The 19,802-nt window shown below is 34.1% G+C and overlaps 1 protein-coding gene across 1 annotated transcript in view; it reads left to right on the top strand.

The window, feature by feature from the left end:
• The window catches only part of LOC145255638 (pre-mRNA-processing factor 19-like), a 54,516-nt gene extending 35,148 nt beyond the window's left edge, over positions 1-19,368 (top strand). The window contains exons 14-16 of the mRNA XM_080114169.1: positions 2,470-2,625; positions 6,206-6,368; positions 15,463-19,368. Of these exons, the coding sequence (XP_079970295.1) occupies positions 2,470-2,625; positions 6,206-6,368; positions 15,463-15,607 (464 nt within the window). The 3' untranslated portion in view covers positions 15,608-19,368. The remainder of the gene's footprint in view (positions 1-2,469; positions 2,626-6,205; positions 6,369-15,462) is intronic.
• The last annotated feature ends 434 nt before the right edge of the window (positions 19,369-19,802 follow it).

The raw sequence follows: 19,802 nt of genomic DNA, 5'->3' as shown, positions 1-19,802 counted from the left end.
ATTGATGCTTTTTGTTTTTTTACTTCTTTTTGAAAAAATTATGTTCTACAAAAACAAAAACAACCCCCCCCCTTTTTCTTTCTACCCCCCTCACTTCCTAACTAGTTTCCTAACTTAAAATGTTCCCAACATTAATAGTGTGATCCTTTTCCCTTTCCCATTGCAAAATTCATTCATGTTCTGCAGGGAAGGGAACAAAAACAATAAAATCCACTATAAAACAACCAAACTAAACACTACAAACTAGCGATTGAAGATACAAAGAGCTTGAAGAATAAAAAGCTTCTACAAAATAACTGGATGGACATGAATATTATTTCCAAAATAATGGATTCGGCATTAAATAACAACAGATCAACATTCAAACTTTGTATTAAAAAGAAAAATGATTCTTTTTTTTTTTTTTTTTTTTTTTTTTTTATTCTATTTACTAGCAGGCTGCCCAGTCTTGCCCTGTACTAAAATAAATATAAATATTAAGTTTTAATTAATGCAGAATTCTTTTCTATATATATAAATTGCAAAACGGCCCTGCGCGTTTTTGTATGTCCAGTAAAAGCTCTTTTGGTCGGGGTTCTCGGGGGGGGGGGTACTATGTTTTAGAACTTTTTATATAGTCCCTGGATTATAATATCTACGATTTGCGAAGGGACGTTGTATCTACATTTATTTTGATCAACTTTTATAAAATTCACACTATATTCCTTCCTCTCGCATGTTTGTCCATGTTTTTCGTATAAAAGCAAAACTAATCGAAAGCGAAGGCAGCTTCCCGGCCTTTTGTGCCAGAAAGCAATTAGCTTTGATCAATGTGGGGAAAAACCCTCATATCAGACAATTGCTATTCATTTGGACACTCCGTTTTTGTGGAGAGCTGGTTTTCCCCAACATCCTGGAGAAACAAATAAATGAAACAGCGGAAAACTTAACTGGCCTTCAGCCAACATTCGTTTCTGCATTCACTTAGCAAGTCAACTTCTTGATTGACATCGCTAAATTTGAACGCTTTTCACTTTCTATGGTCTCGTATCATAGCGGTAAAAGTTCACGTTTCTTTCACTTTCTTTTCCGCCTTCAGGTTCGTTACAGGTTTGAGCCTCCCTCCCTACTAACACTTTTTCTTTTCTTTTATACCTACAAAGACCCGGGCAACGCCGGATACCACTGCTAGTTTATTATAAACAGAAATACCGTAGATATTAAATATAAAGCATGTTGAAGTTGTTGACGCTTATTACAAAAATGGGCAATTAAACAAGGATGCATTTCGTGCACTACACGATTATTTTGGTCAACATAATCGACCAACCGAAAGTTCAGTTGCGAAAATTATTTGTAAATTTCAACAAACTGGGTCAGTGGCAGATGTGAGAACAACACTGCATGTTCGCATCGGTCGTTCAAACAAAAACAATTCTGCAGTACACGAAAGTGTGGTCAAGAATCCAGACACCTCCATCCATCATTGTGTGCAGGAATTGAACCTCTCCATAATAACGTTACATCGAATTTTAACAAAAGATCTGTCTGTACACAGTTACAAAATTCGAGTGACACAAGAGCTAAAGCATAATGCTGTACATTTGTTAATTGGTGGCAAGAGCAAAGACAAGGCGATGATGATTTTTCGCAAAAAATCATCTTTAGTGACGAAGCCCATTTTTATATTGCGGATTTGTTAACAAGCAGAAATGTCGTATTTGGGCTGCTGAAAATTCAAGGGCAATTGTTGAAAATCCAATGCATCCACGTTTGGTGTGCATTTTTTTTTGCTAACAGAATCATTGGGCCGTATTTCTTAAAAAATGATGCTGTTAATCCTGTTACCGTGACAGGCGAGCGATACTGTGCCATGATAGTCAACTTTTTACAGCTAAACTGAATGCTATGGATGTCGAAGATTTATGGTTCCAACAAGACGCCGCCACATGCTACACAGCCAACATGACAATGGTTTTACTGAATGTAAAGTTCTCAGGTTGCATCATCTCTTCAAACAGCAAAGTCAATTGGCCACCACAATCGTGTGACTTAATGCCTTTAGATTATTTTCTTTCAGGTTATCTGAAGAGTAAAGTCTATGCCAACAAACCAACAACAATTCAAGAGCTGAAGGATGAAATAACGGGAATATTGGTGAGATCGGTAACCAACTATGTAGAGATGTCATCTAAAATTTTGCACAATTGAAGGGAGGTGTACTAACGAACCCTTGGCGGACATTTGGACGATATTATTTTTAAAACAATTGTCATGAATCATATGCTACTATGAAATAAAGTAACCAATAAATTTTCACTAATCTCACCATTTTTATTCACTGCTAACGTCTGTCCAAGTTATTGGAACATCCTATTTATTTATATATTTATATATATATATATTTATATTTACAATTATATCTGTTTATTGCATGTAAAACAAAAAATAATTTTTTTTTTTTTTTTTTTTTTTTTTTTGTCCTTGCAGCCCTTACTTGCGCTCAGTTTCATCCTGACGGTCTCATCTTTGGCACGGGTACTGAGGATTGCATGATCAAAATTTGGGATTTGAAAGAACAAATAAACGTTGCCAACTTTCCTGGACATATGGGACCAATAACCAGCATCGCTTTCTCTGAAAATGGTAATCTTTGTGAATTTTTTTGGGTTTTTTTTTCAGAAATCCCATTTTATTTATTCATGCATTCATTGCTGTCTTTATGGCAGTCTATGGCTGACTTGTCCACCAATGTTCCAGTCATGAATCTCGAACAGTCTTTGTTTGAGCATACGATGATATGACATGCATAATTATTGATCGCTCTGATGCATCCTCACTTGGTATTTCTTTCATTTGGATTGTGATGGCCCTCTTCACCTACGGAATAGTTTGAGGATTGTTTCAGTAGACAGAATAATAAAATTCCATGAAGTTACAATCTGAGGAGTATAAAGACCATTCAAAATCACACCTACTGATGTAACAATCAGCAAAGTGTCCCCCGCATATCACTGAACGATGATAAAACAAAGACTGTTGGTTCTTCATCAATGAAACTTGGTGGACAATTCATGTATGGTTATTTGTACCGGATATGATTGTATTTAAGATCGAAATAAATACTTTTAAAATATTATTTTTTAATATTAAGTAAATTACTCTTAAAATATTTTTAAATATTAAAAATCAAGATAAATACTTTCTGAAATCACATAATATTAGTATTTCTAGTGTTGATACCCCTTTATCTCAAAACTAGCTGATGTTATCCGTATACTTCAAAGTTCAAAAGTAAAATAAACACGCTGTAGAGCAATCCACAATGGAGAAAACAGCAATATTTAATAACGCTTGGTTGGTCAAATATAGGTGTGTGTCAGGGAATGTAAAAGGCTATATGTCTCCAGTCTGTGAGGGATGAGGAGAGGTGTAGGAGGAGTAAGGAAATCTCAACACCAGAGTTGATTGGCCAAATAAAGAATTTCATGGATAAGAACCGTCGTGTCTATAAAGAAAATAAGTGCACAGTTTGTGGGAACTGTACACACAATTTTTCACAAGGAACTGAAGATGTGGAAGATTTGCACAAAATTTGTCCCAAGAATGCTCCATCCTTGTCACAGAGTATTTGACCCAGATGAACATTGACAGTTCCTCACCCTCTCTATAGTCCAGACCTTGCTCGCTGTGACTTTTGGTTATTCTCTAAGCTCAAGGAAAACCTTAGAGGGTGTTGCTTTGAGACAATTGAGAAGATGAACGAGGCTATGACGAGGGTCATTGACACGCTCGCATAAGACGACTTCCATGAGGCCCTCCAGAAATTATTGGAACGGTATAACTAGTGTATTGTAGTATAACTAGTGTATTGTAGTATAACCAGTGTATTGTAGATGAAGGACATTACTTCGAATAGGACTAGAGTTTTATGTGTGTACTATCAATAAAAGTGCCGATATGAAGGAAATTTGGAAACTTACTGAAGGCATCTCGTATGAACATTACTTCATCAAGTAGATTGCTCTCAGCATGAACATCTGTTTAAAGATGCACTTATTCTACTTCAAACAAAAAACAGTTCTGGGTGGTTAAACTTACAATCAGAGATATTTTCAATTTCTTTTCTGTCTCTCATCTGCAGCAAGTGCACCAATAAACATGCAATCAGTTTAAATTTAAAAAAAAAAAAAAAAAAAACTTGTATGTCACTTTGACTGCCACTTTCTGTTTAGCAGAAAGCATATGAAGAAAAAATACCTTCCGATTAATGTTTACATAATGATTTCTGATTTCCTTAAAATGAAAATTTACTGTTAATTGATTATTTTCTTCGGATTTTTTTTTTTTTTTGCTCTAATAAAATATTTTAGATGTGAAATATTTTCAATGTATATTATATATTACAAATATTCAGTAGAGAGTAATGGCTGCAAGAGAGAATTAGGTTTATCAGTAGAACAAAGTTATAAGAAGTTGTCCACCAAGGTGCATGAAAGAAAGCTAAAATAGGATTATTAATCAAGGCATGGCGGTAATGGGAACAAGGGATTGATTAAATATATTTTAGAATTAGTTTAAATCACGATTCAGAATTCTTTTTTATGCGAGTTTAATTGGTTTTAACTTTTAAAATATATTTATATAAGACCATTTTGAAAAAAAAAAACATTTCAAAGTAAAGACTAAAAAAGTATTTTGGTTAAACATGATTTATTAAAATTGAAATTATTCTGAAAAAGAAGCATTTCAAAAGGAAAGACTAGGTATTTTGTTGTGATACTATTGACATCCCCCCTCCCCAAAAAAATGTTAAGAAAAAAAAAAAAAAAGTTTATCGGCAGAACAAAGATGTAGGAGGTTGTTCACCAAGGCACACAAATGGAGCTAAAATAGGATTGTTAATCAAGGTGTGATAGTAAACAGGAACAAAGGAGTGAACAATGGAGGTCAATATATTTAGTTTACTGGCAATTTTGCATGTAGCGGTGAATATTGTGGCAGTTGATGGCAGTCTTGGGTTTGCAACAGTTAACAACAGATTTTAGTTGAGGATTGTTTTGAGTTAAACACAGTTGAAGGCAGGTTGTGGTTTGAACTAGATCGAGAGAGCTTTAGGAGATCGAGATGAACTGACATCAACTGCCGAATACAGTCTCGACTGAACGTAGATGTAAACCTTAGTGTGTGATAGTGTCTCTCTCACACACACACACACACACATGCAGAATGCAACTGATATTTGTAGACTGTGTCGGAGTTTGCGTTTTTTGTGCTCTACATTTCTGAATTTTTTAGATGAGGATTGGTTATTCATAATATTTGGATTAATCAGACTACTTGAGTGTCATTTTCACAACGTTTCAGTCGATGTTACCTCTGACCTTCTTCGGTGTACCTTGTTGAATTCAGGAATGTTTCTGTTGAACGCGGGGAATTTGGACAGAATTTAAAATTTATTTACTATGCTTGTTTTATATTTTTTATATACTTTGAGAACCAGTGTGCACCCCTCCCAACAAAACGCGAATGTGAGAGACGGCAGCATGGCCAGAAGAGAAGACGGCCATGAAAAAAACGCACTGGAATCAGCGTTTGTTGTTGAACAGGAAAGCACACATAATTTTATCACATATTTCTTGCAATTCATTTTAAAAGGTTAACTATATGAAATTAAAATAAATCTTATATCAGTACTTGTTAAGATAAAGTCAACAAATCGATTTTTATTTTGATTTTTTTAATGTTATTTTAAGCAAAAACAGTACTTACTTGTTATGTCGAAAATAGTGAAAAATTACGAAAACTCATCAAGTAGAAAATTATTTATAGTTAAAAGTAATTTTTACAGAAAATTGAAGGAAATTGCATTTTCCCTATATGTGAACACCTTGAAGATTGCGAATACAGGAGACATACTTATCACCCATTTTCACCATTTTAATGGCTTTCAACAGTTTGTAGCTTATAGTAATAGACTTTTTTCTTTTTTTTTTTTTTTTTAATTAAAAAACACATAAGCAGTTTTTCTAATCTATGGATTTTCATAATTTTTGGATATATTAATATTTCCGACATGACAATGCTCGAAACAACATATTTAAAAAATCGACCTGTTGACTCTCTTAACAAGCACTGATATAAGATTTGTCATAACAAGCACCTTATATCTCTCCTACTTCGATGACAATTCACCAATAATAATAATATTTTTTTTCTTCTTCAGGTTACTATTTAGCTACTGCTGCCGAAGATGCCGTTGTGAAATTGTGGGATTTGCGTAAATTGAAAAATTTCAAGACTATTCAACTCGATGACAAATACGAAGTACGCAGCCTTTGTTTCGATCAGAGCGGTACCTATCTCGCGGTGGCTGGCACAGACGTCAGGTGAGTAACGCGGGATTACATTGACCTTGGTGACACGCTATATGCTACCTTGACATTTTCGGGGTTTTGGTACCTGTAATGATGAATAGCTATCAAACGGATTTTGGTACTTTGATAACAAATCTCTGTGTTAGTTCCAGAAATGGCCGAAGCAGTTTATGATTTGAAAGCTGAAACAAGAAGAAAAAGGCTCTTGTCTATTCCCTCTATATTAAAAAAAAAACAAATGAAGGCAAATCTGTATGATGTATGTACATGACGAAATGAAAATATCATGTTCCAAAAATCGTGTAAATTGATGAAGTAGTTTTATTTTTAAATAAGAAAATCAAATTTTATGAGTATCAGGAGAGAGGCTGTCTTGTCTGCCATTTTGAAAACAATTTTAAAATTCAAATGGAGATAACTCAATAATTCAAACTTGCAAGATTTATGTTGCAATGCCTACAAATTCCCATTAATTACTTAAAAATTATTTTTTTTTAATAAAAATAAAACTACTTGATCAATTTATGTGATTTTTGGAATATGATATCTAATGAATGTGCGTGTGTATGTGTGTGTATATATATATATATATATATATATGTATATATATATATATATATATATATATATATATATATATATATAAAATAAAAATTACAATTAAATTTACCAAAATGATCCAAGATGGTAAAATTAAAGTATATTATAAATATTACAGAATTAATATTTATAAAGTTATCTCAGCCAGATGTAAAAGCTCGATAAAACCAAATAGGAGATAGAGCTTATAATACGAGCAAACGGTTAATAAAACATGTTAAAAAACACTTTGAAATGAGTTAAAAACATATTTAATCTGAAAAGGAAACACTAGATAAGTGGATAGTCCTTAATCCACGGAGTTTCGAAGAAATACTTTCCTTCTCATCAGAGGGTAGGAATTAGCAAATTCGATCCCGCATTTAACTCATTTCAAAGTGTTTTTTAACATGTTTTATTAACTGTTTGCTTGTGTGTGTGTGTGTGTGTGTGTGTGTGTGTATATATATATATATATATATATATATATCCACAACCATGATAGCCAACAAACCGGAAGTCCAAGACTCGAGTTTCACCCTCATTTGGGCTCATCAGTTAGACATATCCGAACTCGGGATTCGAAACCCGAGCCTCTTGCATGTGAGATGAATACTCTGCCAATTGAGCAAACACACCACACAAGAAAGTCTATTAACTAAAACAAATTGAGCGAACCATGGCGACATCCGACAGTGGAATGAACCTACTTCATCTCAAACAAGGGATGTGATCATCGGTATATATAATAATATATAAAAATTATCCAGTTTGGTAGAAAAGTAACTTCTCTTGCCTTTGATAACATTTATTTGTTATATATTTGTTTTTTGACAACTTTTTCGAATCTATGTGCATAGTAATACAAACCTGGAATTGTGTACTCGCTAAGGATGTAATCACGACAAGCCTACCTAGCGAGCAATAAACAATGGCATAAATTTTAACTTTAATTATTTCATAAAGTTAATTTGAAATCAACAAAGTGTGATACTATGAAGGTGACATATGAGTCACTAAGTTCTGAGGGGGGAACAATAGATAAGAAGTGTTATACAAGTGTACAATGAAATAGGAAGTAGCAAACAATGAATCTGTAGGTATTTTTAGATTTGACAATGACAATAGAAACCTACAGATTTGACAATGACAATAGAAACCTACAGATTTGACAATAATAGAAGCCTACAGATTTGACAATGACAATAGAAGCCTACAGATTTGACAATGACAATAGAAGCCTACAGATTTGACAATGACAATAGAAGCCTACAGATTTGACAATGACAATAGAAGCCTACAGATTTGACAATGACAATAGAAGCCTACAGATTTGACAATGACAATAGAAACCTACAGATTTGACAATGACAATAGAAGCCTACAGACTACAAGAGAAGGGCAGCTTCCGGGTGGCCAGGAGTGGGGGCGACTTCAGATACCGACACAGAGAAGAAGAGTTGACATTGAGCTGCTGGTTGCAACGGATGGGAGCTGATAGTGACACGTATGGACAGTTTTTAGAGCTGACTGCGAAACAGATAGATGAATTGCGACTGACAGACAAACGTAACATCCAACTGACAAAAATATGTGAAACATTGGCACTTGTGTTTTTCATGTTTGTTTTAATATTTATTCTTGTGAAGCACGTGCGTTCTGTCGGCAGCCGCTAGTGTGACATGGCCAACGAGAATGATGAAGAGATGGAGGTAGTAAATCACGGCACACAACTATGGGGTCGGCGGCTTGTCGAAGGGAAGGCCACGTGTTGTCACAAAAATAAAAAAAAAAAGAAAAAAAAGAATTTTATTCATTTCTTTCATTATTTTGTTTTCTATAATTTTTATATTAACCTCCATGAAATGATATTTTCAAAGATGTGACAAAGTTCGTTCTATTTAAAATTTGTGCCTGGTGCTACCAGATCAGGCTGTCTAATGGCTTCCTGAGACGAAATGCACCTACATAGATTTGTTTTTGTTTTCTATTCTCTTTTGTAAAACCTTATTATGTTCTACGAAAAACAAAAGCAAAAACAACAACCCTCCTTCCCTCCTCCCCTCCTTTCTTTTTCCTTCCCTACTTCCCGGTTGACTCTGTCGGTGGGGCATTAGAATATGCCGACTGCCCCCCTGCAGAGGGTATAAGTCCCTCAATGGGGCCACCTGTTGACTATGGGTGGCATCCCGTAAGGCTTACGAACGGAATCCTGGTGGTTGAGTAGATCATGTCCAGGATATTTTAAGGACATGAGATGCAACACACCTCTTTGGCCCTTACTTAAGCTAAGACGGGCGGTTGGATAGGCCCGATCCAATCAATCGGTTGGTCACGCCTAGCCCTAAATCAGACAGACATAACAAGAAAATATGCTTGCACTTCCCACACTATACAATAAACTGATTTAGTAAGCGGTGGCTGGAGGGCCAATCAACTTGCTGAATAATGGACTAAACACGACTGAAAAACTGAAATTCTTACTGAAAACGAGGCCTTCAGAAAGAAATTGAAGAACCACAGGTGCTTGAATCCACCAGCAAGAAGAGTATACTTTTCCTGTATTCCTGTTGGGTTGGGGCGAATGGGTATCCCCCCAACACTTCCCATATAGGACTCCGAGGTGGGTGGGGAGCATGGAAAATGAAACAAACTAAACATGTTAATGGAATCCAGAAAGCCTCAAAACAAAAAAGAAACCACACCGAAGTATCTGATGCCAGTAGTTCTGACACTCTAACAGAGCTTCATCAAAAAAACCAGAATGTTCCCCGCTTCATAGTTATAGAAGCAACTGAAGGGGAACCAATAACCAAAATATCACCATTCAAAATTGAAAAGATTCTATCTAGCATCAAACCTAAAATGGTTAAAAAACAAAATAATGGTACATTACTTCTCGAAGTAGAAAACCAAAAATATGCTATTGAAATTTCCAAATGGAAACGTTTTAACAATCAAAATGTTAAAATTTACCCTCACAAATCTCTGAACATTAGCAAAGGCGTAATCAGGAGTACTGAATTATCACTGTGCCCCTTGGAAGAAATTCAGACTAACCTACAAAAACAAAACGTCACTGACGTTAAAAGAGTCCAAATTAATAAACTTGGCGAAATAATAAAAACAAATACTTACATTTTAACATTCAATACTCACCAAATCCCAAACAAAATTAAAATAGGGTATGAAATGGTAAACGTTGAACACTACATACCAAACCCACTCAGGTGTTACAATTGCCAGAGATACGGACACCATCGAGACCGGTGTACCCGCCCTCCAATATGTGTAAGGTGCGGAGATAATGAACCTCATACAGATTGTAAAAAAGAGCCAAAATGCATCAATTGTCAAAAAGGCCATAGCGCCAATTCAAAAGAATGCGACAAATGGAAGAGTGAAAAAGAAATCAACAAAATAAAATATACAAAAAATATTACCTTCCAAGAAGCTCGCAAACTATCAGAAAATGCAAAATATTCTGAAATAACAAAAAAAAACATACAGCAAACTACCGAACCAAATAAACAAACAAAAATAAATTCACTCAACATCAAATCCAAGGACATTATTAAACTACTTAATGAAATGAAGGAACTTATGGAAGAATTTAAAAAAATTATAAAACAATTCAACAATGAAAAAAATTATAAAACAATTCAACAATGAAAAAAATTATAAAACAATTCAACAATGAAAAAAAAGTTCCTCTCAAGCTAAAACTAAATCAAATAAACCCATAAAGCCCCAAAATACAACACCCATAGAAACATCTCCACTTACAGAGGGGAAAAAACAGACACCAAAATATGCCCATGAAGAGAAAAAAAATAAACCTCCACTCAAAAAAGAAACTAAAACAAAACTAGACAGATCACGCTCAAGTTCCAGACCAAGAATCCCTACACAAAACAGATTTGAAGAAATGGACATAGAAGACCGAAGATCTGATACCAATGACTAACAAAAAACAAAAAATAATCCAGTGGAACTGTCGTGGTTTAAAAACAAACATGAATGAACTGCTTCTGCTACTAGCGCAGGAGCGCCCTGCAGTGGTGTGTCTTCAAGAAACTTTTCTGAAACCAGGAGACAAAATTAATATTAAGCAATATGAAATTTTTAATTTCACTCATAACTTTGGGGGCAGGGCCTCCGGGGGAGTAACAATTCTAATCAGAAACGATATACCCCATAGCAAAATAAACATAACAACCAATATCCAAGCAATTGCTATTAATGCCACACTACATAAACCAATGACAGTATGTTCACTATATATACCTCCAAACGATGACATAGATAAAAACCAGATTAAAGAATTGATTGATCAATTACCCAAACCTTTCGCCCTATTAGGAGATTTCAATAGTCATAACATACTATGGGGATGTAAAGACACCAATAAAAAGGGCAAAACGTTGGAAGAATTTATCAATGAAAACGATATATGCTTCCTCAACGATGGAACACCTACACACATCAACCCAACTGGTGGAAACCATTCAGCCATTGACCTTAGCTTGTGTGATCCATCACTATATATGGACTTAACCTGGAAAGTATATGATGACACTTGCTGCAGTGACCATTTTCCATTAGTGATAGAAATTCCAGAATTCAACAGCGAAAAACTTCCCAGATGGAAGCTAAATAAGGCCAACTGGCAATTATACAAAGAAAAATGTCGACATAAGTTGAATGATTCAGAGACAAACAACACTGTAGAATTTTTTACAGAAACACTAGTGGAAATTGCAAATGAATGCATCCCTAAAACTTCAGCATCTAATCGGTACAACAGACCCTGGTTTGACAATAAATGTCGGGAATCCATCAAATTGCGAAAAATTGCACTGAAGAAATTTCAGAAACAACCCACAACTTCAAATTTGATAGAATACAAATTAAATAGAGCTAAAGCTCGTAGGGTAATAAAAGCAGCTAAAAAAGAGAGTTGGGAAAAGTATGTCAATAAACTAAATTCCTCTACAGAACCGAGAGTAGTATGGGAGATGATTAGAAAAATTTCAGGTAAACATCAATCAACACCAATTAAACATCTGCTTAAAAACAACAACAGAGTAACCGATGAAAAGAATATAGCAGACCTACTAGCCGAAACTTTTTCTCAAAACTCATCTAACCAAAACCATAACTTTAAATTTATAACAATTAAACAAAATATCGAACAATACAAACTAAACTTAAACTCAAAAAACCTAGAAGATTATAATAAACTACTTACATTAACTGAATTAGAAGATTCTATTAAAAGATCCCACAACACAGCCGTAGGACCTGATGAAATCCATTACGAATTCCTGCGAGAACTCCCTTTGGAATCATTGAAGTTGCTACTAAAAATTTACAACAAATTATGGACAGAAGGTGAATTTCCTGACTCGTGGAGGCAAACCACATTAATAGCAATACCAAAACCAGGAAAAGACCATTCGAATCCACAAAACTACAGACCAATCTCACTGACTAGCTGCTTGTGCAAAATAATGGAGAGAATGATAAATGATAGATTGGTTTGGTACCTAGAAACCAACAACCTTATCTCCAACCTACAATGTGGATTCCGTAATAAGAGAAGCACAACAGATCACTTGGTTAGATTGGAAACAGCCATAAGGGAAGCCTTTATTAGAAATGAGCACCTATCAGCAGTATTTTTTGATCTGGAGAAGGCCTACGACACTACGTGGAAATATGGAATTATGAGAGACTTGTACGAATTTGAACTAAAAGGCAGACTCCCACAATTTATAAAAGGATTTTTATCTGACCGAAAGTTTAGAGTCCGCATTGGAACTACTTACTCAGACACCACAAATCAAGAGGAAGGAGTACCTCAAGGTAGCATTTTATCTGTGACACTGTTCAATATTAAAATGAACAGCATAGTGAAATGTTTGGACCCTGGTGTTGAGGGATCTTTATATGTAGATGACCTACTGGTGTTCTGCAGATCAAAGTATATATGCACCATCGAACGCAAACTCCAACACTGCTTAAATAAATTAGACAAATGGGCAATGGAAAATGGATATAAATTTTCCCAATCAAAAACCAAATGCGTTCATTTCTGCCACATGAGAAAACTTCATAATGATCCTACATTGAAGCTTGGAAGAACAATAATCCCCACCGTAGAAGAACACAAATTCCTGGGCCTTATATTTGACAAAAAACTGTCATTCATCCCCCACCTGAAGAATCTAAGAAATAGTTGCAACAAAAGACTGCAACTACTACGGGTAATAGCTCATACAGAATGGGGAGCCGATCAAGAAACACTAATGAAATTATATAGGACTTTGATAAGATCAAAACTCGACTATGGTAGTTTTATATACCAATCAGCCTGAAAGTCCTACCTAAAGATTTTAGATCCAATCTGCCATGGAGGACTGAGGTTAGCTCTCGGTGCTTTTAGAACATCCCCAGTTGAAAGCCTCCATGCAGAGGCCAACGAAATCCCTATAAATATAAGAAGTCAAAAACTGGGTGCACAATATTACACTAAATTAAAAGCACAACGAAATAATCCAGCATATGAAGCTACATTCAATCCGAGATATAAAGAGGCATTTGAAGCAAAAAGAAAGGCCATAAAGCCCTTTAGTCTTAGAATGAAAGCAATACTGCAGGAATCAGAAATGACTGTAGAAAATATCCAAGAACATATACTACCTAAAACCCCACCTTGGATACTTAAAAAACCAAAAGTAATCTTAAACTTGAATGAACTCCCAAAAGCGAAATCCCACCCTAATATCTACCACGAAAAAGCCTATGATATTCTCCTAAAATATCCAGACCATCTACCTATTTTCACCGATGGCTCTAAAGACCATAATAGAGCGGCATGTGCTGCAGTGTCGAATGAAAAAACTCTTAAAAAAGCTCTTCCAACAGAAAGCTCTATTTTTACTGCCGAAATATGTGCCATCGACCTCGCACTCAGCATTATAGAAAAAGATGAACATAGGAAATTCCTAATTTTTTCAGATTCACTTTCCGTTTTGACATCTCTGAATAACAAAAAACTTGAAAACCCACTAATCATCAAACTAACAAATAGAATTGATTCACTATCCGAACACAAAGAAATATGTGTATGTTGGATCCCAAGTCACATTGGGATAAGAGGAAATGAAAGAGCCGACAGCGGCCAAATCAGCTCTAAACTTAAAACCAGATACAATAAACATACCATATACTGACTTCAAACCCAAAATTAATCAATTAATTCATGCAAAATGGCAACGACAATGGAATAACAACACAAATAACAAATTATACTAAATCAAACCCATACTGGAAAAATGGAGACAAACTCCCCCCAAATCCAGAAAAGAACAAGTCGTTATAACTAGAATACATATTGGCCATACAAAACTCACACACTCCTTCATTCTAAAACAAGAACAACAACCACAATGTCCATTCTGCCAGAAAACTTGCACCATTAAACATCTTTTTGTGGAATGTAGAGCTCTAGATAAAGATAGAAAACAATACCTCAAACACAACAGCATGAAGAAACTTTTCGAAAACAACTGTCTAGAGGAAATATTATCCTTTTTAAGAGTAACAAGGATCTTTACAAAAATATAAATCATTCTCTGAATCAACCCAACTAAACCTTATGAATGAATATATGAGGATATATAAAACTTAAAAAAAAAAAAAAAAAAAAAAGATCGTTAGATATTAAAACAAACAAAACTATTGAACTATACAGAATTGATTGATACTCGACGTCATAAAGTTCTTTGAATACATAATTTTTTTTTTTTTAATCCTGAGTTTGGCATTGAATAACCTGAAAAGGGTTGATATGCCGTTAAGCCAAAACAAACAAACAAACTAAAATTTGTGCCAACCGCACAAACACATCAGTTTCAAACTTACAACAACAGTCAATAATCTCAGATGTATACTTTTCTCTTTCCACAAGGGGCTGATTCGTCAGTGTTCATACCAAAATGAAAAGAGAGCAAAAATAAAACAAACTCTTCTTGCTGAGGCAAAAAAAATGATTTTAATCGTTCAATAAAATATTTTATAACATTATTTGCTTTTCCTAAAATTTTCGAATTAAATACTGACTTGATCAAAATCTTTTAATTGAATACTTTTAATTTTTTTTTATTTTGCTGCCCCCCCCTCTCCTCAGAGAAAACTCCAGCTATCCATGCTAATCTAAAGAGAATAGAAGAAAATATAGAGAAGGGAGATGTAAAATGGATGGATACGGGAATAAAGATAGGTATATAGATATATAGAAAGGTGTGTTGAAATATATCATACACTTTTTAAACGTTTCTATTTTGTTCATGTATCCGGGCAATACCAGATAACCATGCTTGTGAATAATAATACAAAGCTTGGTGCAACTAAACTATAATAGCAAAATTCGAAATTTTTAATACTGTCTCTCTTTCTCTCTAGCATTATTTAAAAAAAATTTTATAATGTATTTTTCTTTTTTTTTTTTCCTTTCCAACAGGATCTACCTGTGCAAACAGTGGCAAGATTTAGCAGTGTTTAATGACCACACAGCCGCAGCTACAGGAGTACGTTTCGGCCATAATGCAACGTTTGTTGCTTCAGCCAGCATGGATCGTTCGGTTAAGTTCTTCGGGATGAGTTAAGGTGTATGAGTTAAGGAGATGTGTGCGTATGAATGTGTGTGTGTGTGTGTGCATACATGCAAGTGTACGTGTGATTTTTGGAACGCTTTACACATTTACAAGGGGCAGACAACTCTTTCTCTGCTGTACAATTATTCTTCAGCAATTTATGGGTTTATATTATACAGAATTTAAAGAAAGTCGCTATTTGTAGTTTTTTTCCTCTCCATGATTTTTTTTTTTTTTTAATTTCTTCCTTTTTAGATGTTTCTTATAAGTTTTACTTTTTTTAAATTCATTAATGAACTCATTTCATAAAAAAAGAAAAACATTTTTTTTTTTAAACATTTTCCATTCATTCTCCTCCTCATTTTTACCTTGCTAGATTTTAATCTAATCTTTTGGATTCTCTCATAAGTCCCAATCTAACCATGGAATTATTAATAAAATTCATATATAAAATGAAAGATGAGAAATAAAAGTTAGATATAACTTCAAGGGTGTGTGTTCCATATAGAAACATTGATTTAATTTAAATAAAATATGCATCAAGTATGCTTGAAAGCCAAATCACAACGTAATATTAGGAAAATAAACAAATATTTTACTTGAAATTTCTAACATATATTTCAGAGTTAAACTCCATCCTCAGTATGTTTTCTTTCTTTTTTTTTTTTCTTCTTTCTTGCCATGTTTTAAAGTTGGAGAAAGAAAAGTCTGTTTGATGCATATTTTATTTATAACTTTATTATATCATCAGAACAAAGAAAATTAAAAGGGGGAAAATTAAGAAAAAAAAAAACAGAAACCTTCTTAGGCCATAACATTTTGAAACTAGATGCTTCTCATCAGAAGAGGAGAAAAAAAACAAAATTTTACTATTACAAAAACTGTCTTTGTAACATTTAGATATGAAATGAGAATGAAAGAATACGGTACAAAATATTAAAAGTAGGCACAATATATGAGTGAGTCGGAAAGGTAGTATATATATATATGTATGTAATAGTAAAAAAAGAAAATATGGGTCAATATGAAATAATGTAGATTTTTAAAGCGGAGCAAATAATAAAAGAAAGGAAAAAAATAGGGAAGATCGATGAGAAAGAAGGAAAGCGGATAGAAAAAGTAAATAATGGATACGGAAATACATATATCAATAAAGCAGTTTGAAAGTAAAGAAAATAGGATCCAAAAACTTTAAAGAATCCGGATAAAAAAAACAAAAAAAAACTGGCCCTTCTCCTCTACTGATGAGAAGTATTTAGCTTCGAAATGCCATGGTCTAAAGAGTTTTTTGGGTTTTTTTTTTTTTTTTAGTTTTTTATTTAAATTTTTTCTTATTGTTCTGATATATTATAGTTATATATAACTTTTATTCCTCATCCTTCATTTAATATATTGGCTTGCTCGTCTTAATAGTGTTAAGTTTTGCTTTTTTAAAAATATACTCTTTGATAGGATAATCCGTATTATTTAACGTTATTTTCATTAAACACTGAAGATGAGAACTAGTCCGAATAATCCAAATAATTTGAATCATCCAATCAATTCATAATCCTTTCTACAATCCTACTATATTTGATACAAACTTCAGTTCATGTCTGACTTGGCCACCAAGTTTCAGTAATGAATACACAACAGTCTTTATTTTATCGCCATTCAGTGATATGAAGAAAAGTACTCTGGCGATCGTCGCATCAGTAAGAGGTGTGTTCCTGAATGGTCTTCACACTCACCGGACCATGACCTCCCAGATTTGAAATATCATTTTTTTATGCTTCCGACTGCGGCAAAGTGTGTGTTGCCTGGGCGATCACTTTAGTCGGGTGCAAAAAATAAGCGAGAATAGTCCCTTCAGTATTATTTGTTTGAGGATGCATCAGCCGATTTGCAAATAAACTTACCCCTCTCTTCTCTGGGAGATGGAGGTAATCACTAGGAAGGTGCACTTCTTAAGACCGAGTTGGATGAGATGCTTCATTCTGACAAAAGAAGGATCTACTTACTAGATAAAAATGCATTACTAGGTTCTCAGAATGACGCTACGATGGATTTTGATTGGTATAAGCATTTTTATTTCTGAATACATGGATGATCGGATGCAGTCATCAAGGTTAATCTCGTATTATTTGTATTCATCGGACTACTGTTCTCATCTTCAGTGTCATTTTCACAACGTTTCGATCGATGTAATCTCCAACCTTCTTCAGGTCTATCAGGAAATTGGACGGAATTTTAAACAGAACCCTTTATTTACTTCACGAGGGTAGAATGCTCTCGTTCCATCAGCCATGACTGGATAGAGGTCCTAAGTAATTTGCAATTGTATTTTTCTGGTCGCCCACACTGAGAATTGAACCTTCAACCTTCAGGAGAATATCACTTTCACAATTTATTTTTTCCAAGTACTCTAACCACTGAGCCACAGGTCCTTGCAAGTTCAACAGAAACCTGCCTGAGCTTGACAAGAAGTCAGCAAGGACCAGTGGCGCAATGGTTAGAGTACTTGGAAAAATCAATTGTAAAAGTGGTAGTCTTTTGAAGGTTCAGTTCTCAGTGTAGGTGACCGAAAAATACAATTGCGAATTAAGACCTTTATCCAGTCATGGCTGATGAAATGAGAGCGTGCTATCCCCGTGAAGGAAATAAAGGGTTCCATTTGAAATTCTGTCTAAATTCTCGAGTTCGACAAGATGCACCTGAAGAAGGTTGGAAGTTACATCGACTGAAACGTGAAAATGACACTGAAGATGAGAACAGTAGTCCGATGAATCCAAATAATACGAATAGCTAATCCTTATCTAAAAAATTCAGAAAAATAACGAAGTTAATCTCACATTTTTTTTTTATTTCTTCCTGTGTTTAATTGTTATAAAAAGGAAAATTGTTTATATGTCCAGCTAAAAAAAAAAAAACAGAACTACATAAGACACCCACACACAAAGCTAGTATAAACAAATAAAATTTAATAAAAAGAAAAAAAAAATCTTTGGGAATTAACTGAAACAGAATTCAGCGTTTGTAACCGTTTTTTAATGTAGTAATGTAGTAATTTTAAACAGTAAAATTGTCAAGTCATGAGCATTCCTGAAGAATAGTAATACTACAGCATTATATTTAGTGAGTGGTATATGTTGATTACAAAATGCTACTCCCTACGTAGATAGAGCAAGCCTTTGAAAGCTGCATTGTTTCAGAAGCAATAACTTTTAATGTACTTTGTTATAGCGTTGTAAACTATAAAAAGAACTCTGCATTGGGGAAGACCGTGGCGGGTGAGGGGTAGCAAGAACGGGATAGAAGAGATGAATTTTAAAAGGAAGACATTACACTTATTGAATTTTTATCTTTCATCACATTTCACTTTTTTTTTTACTTTTTTTTTTACACTTGCTTTTTGACTATCAAATTCAATTCAAATTCAAATATCAAACTCTGAGGTTATAACCCATTTTTTATTTTTTTTTTTAACACTTTTACAAAAGCAGTTTTGTAAATGTTATTTTGGGAAATTTTTTACAGATCTTTCCTGGAACTTTGCTTATTTGGAAGAGAACTTTGTAGATTTTTAGAATGCAGATTGACGGGGATATTGCCTTTTTTTTTTTTTTTTTTTTTTTTTTTTTTTTTGACCTTGGTAGTGGATATCTGACCCTTGTATGAGTTGTATATTCCAACAATTCACGTGCACTTCCCTTAAACACAGATTTTACTCTTTTTCTTTTTCCTCATTAAAAAACAATATCATTCATTATCTGAAATAAATAAATGAACTGTTATCAATGATTTGTTAGTTTTTATTTATTTTTTCTCCCCTCATTTTCTTTTCAATCCAATTTCTGTTATGCTTCTGACAGTTTCCAATTCTAACTGAAATCCTAGAAATACCGTGGCGTCGTGGATAAATGTATTTGGTAAAACTCAGTTGTAAAGTAGCACTCTCCTGAAGGTTGAAGGTTCGGTACTCAATGCAGGAAACACTCCAAAATACAATTGCAAATTACTTAGAACTTTTACTCATTCATAGCTGATGGAACGAGAACATGCTACCCCTTTGGATCAAATAAAGGGTTCCATTTAAAATATTGTGCACATTCCCAAGTTTGGCAAGATACACCTGAACAAGGTCGGATGTTACATCAATCGAAACGTGAAAATAACATTCAAGATGTAAAGAATATTCTGAGAAATCCGAATAATACGAAAATTATTC

Source organism: Euprymna scolopes, chromosome 31, assembly GCF_053919585.1.
Source record: "Euprymna scolopes isolate OS-2025 chromosome 31, ASM5391958v1, whole genome shotgun sequence".
Lineage (NCBI taxonomy): Eukaryota > Metazoa > Mollusca > Cephalopoda > Sepiida > Sepiolidae > Euprymna > Euprymna scolopes.
Note: the sequence above shows the minus strand (reverse complement) of the source record. Positions and strands in the feature narration are given on the sequence as shown.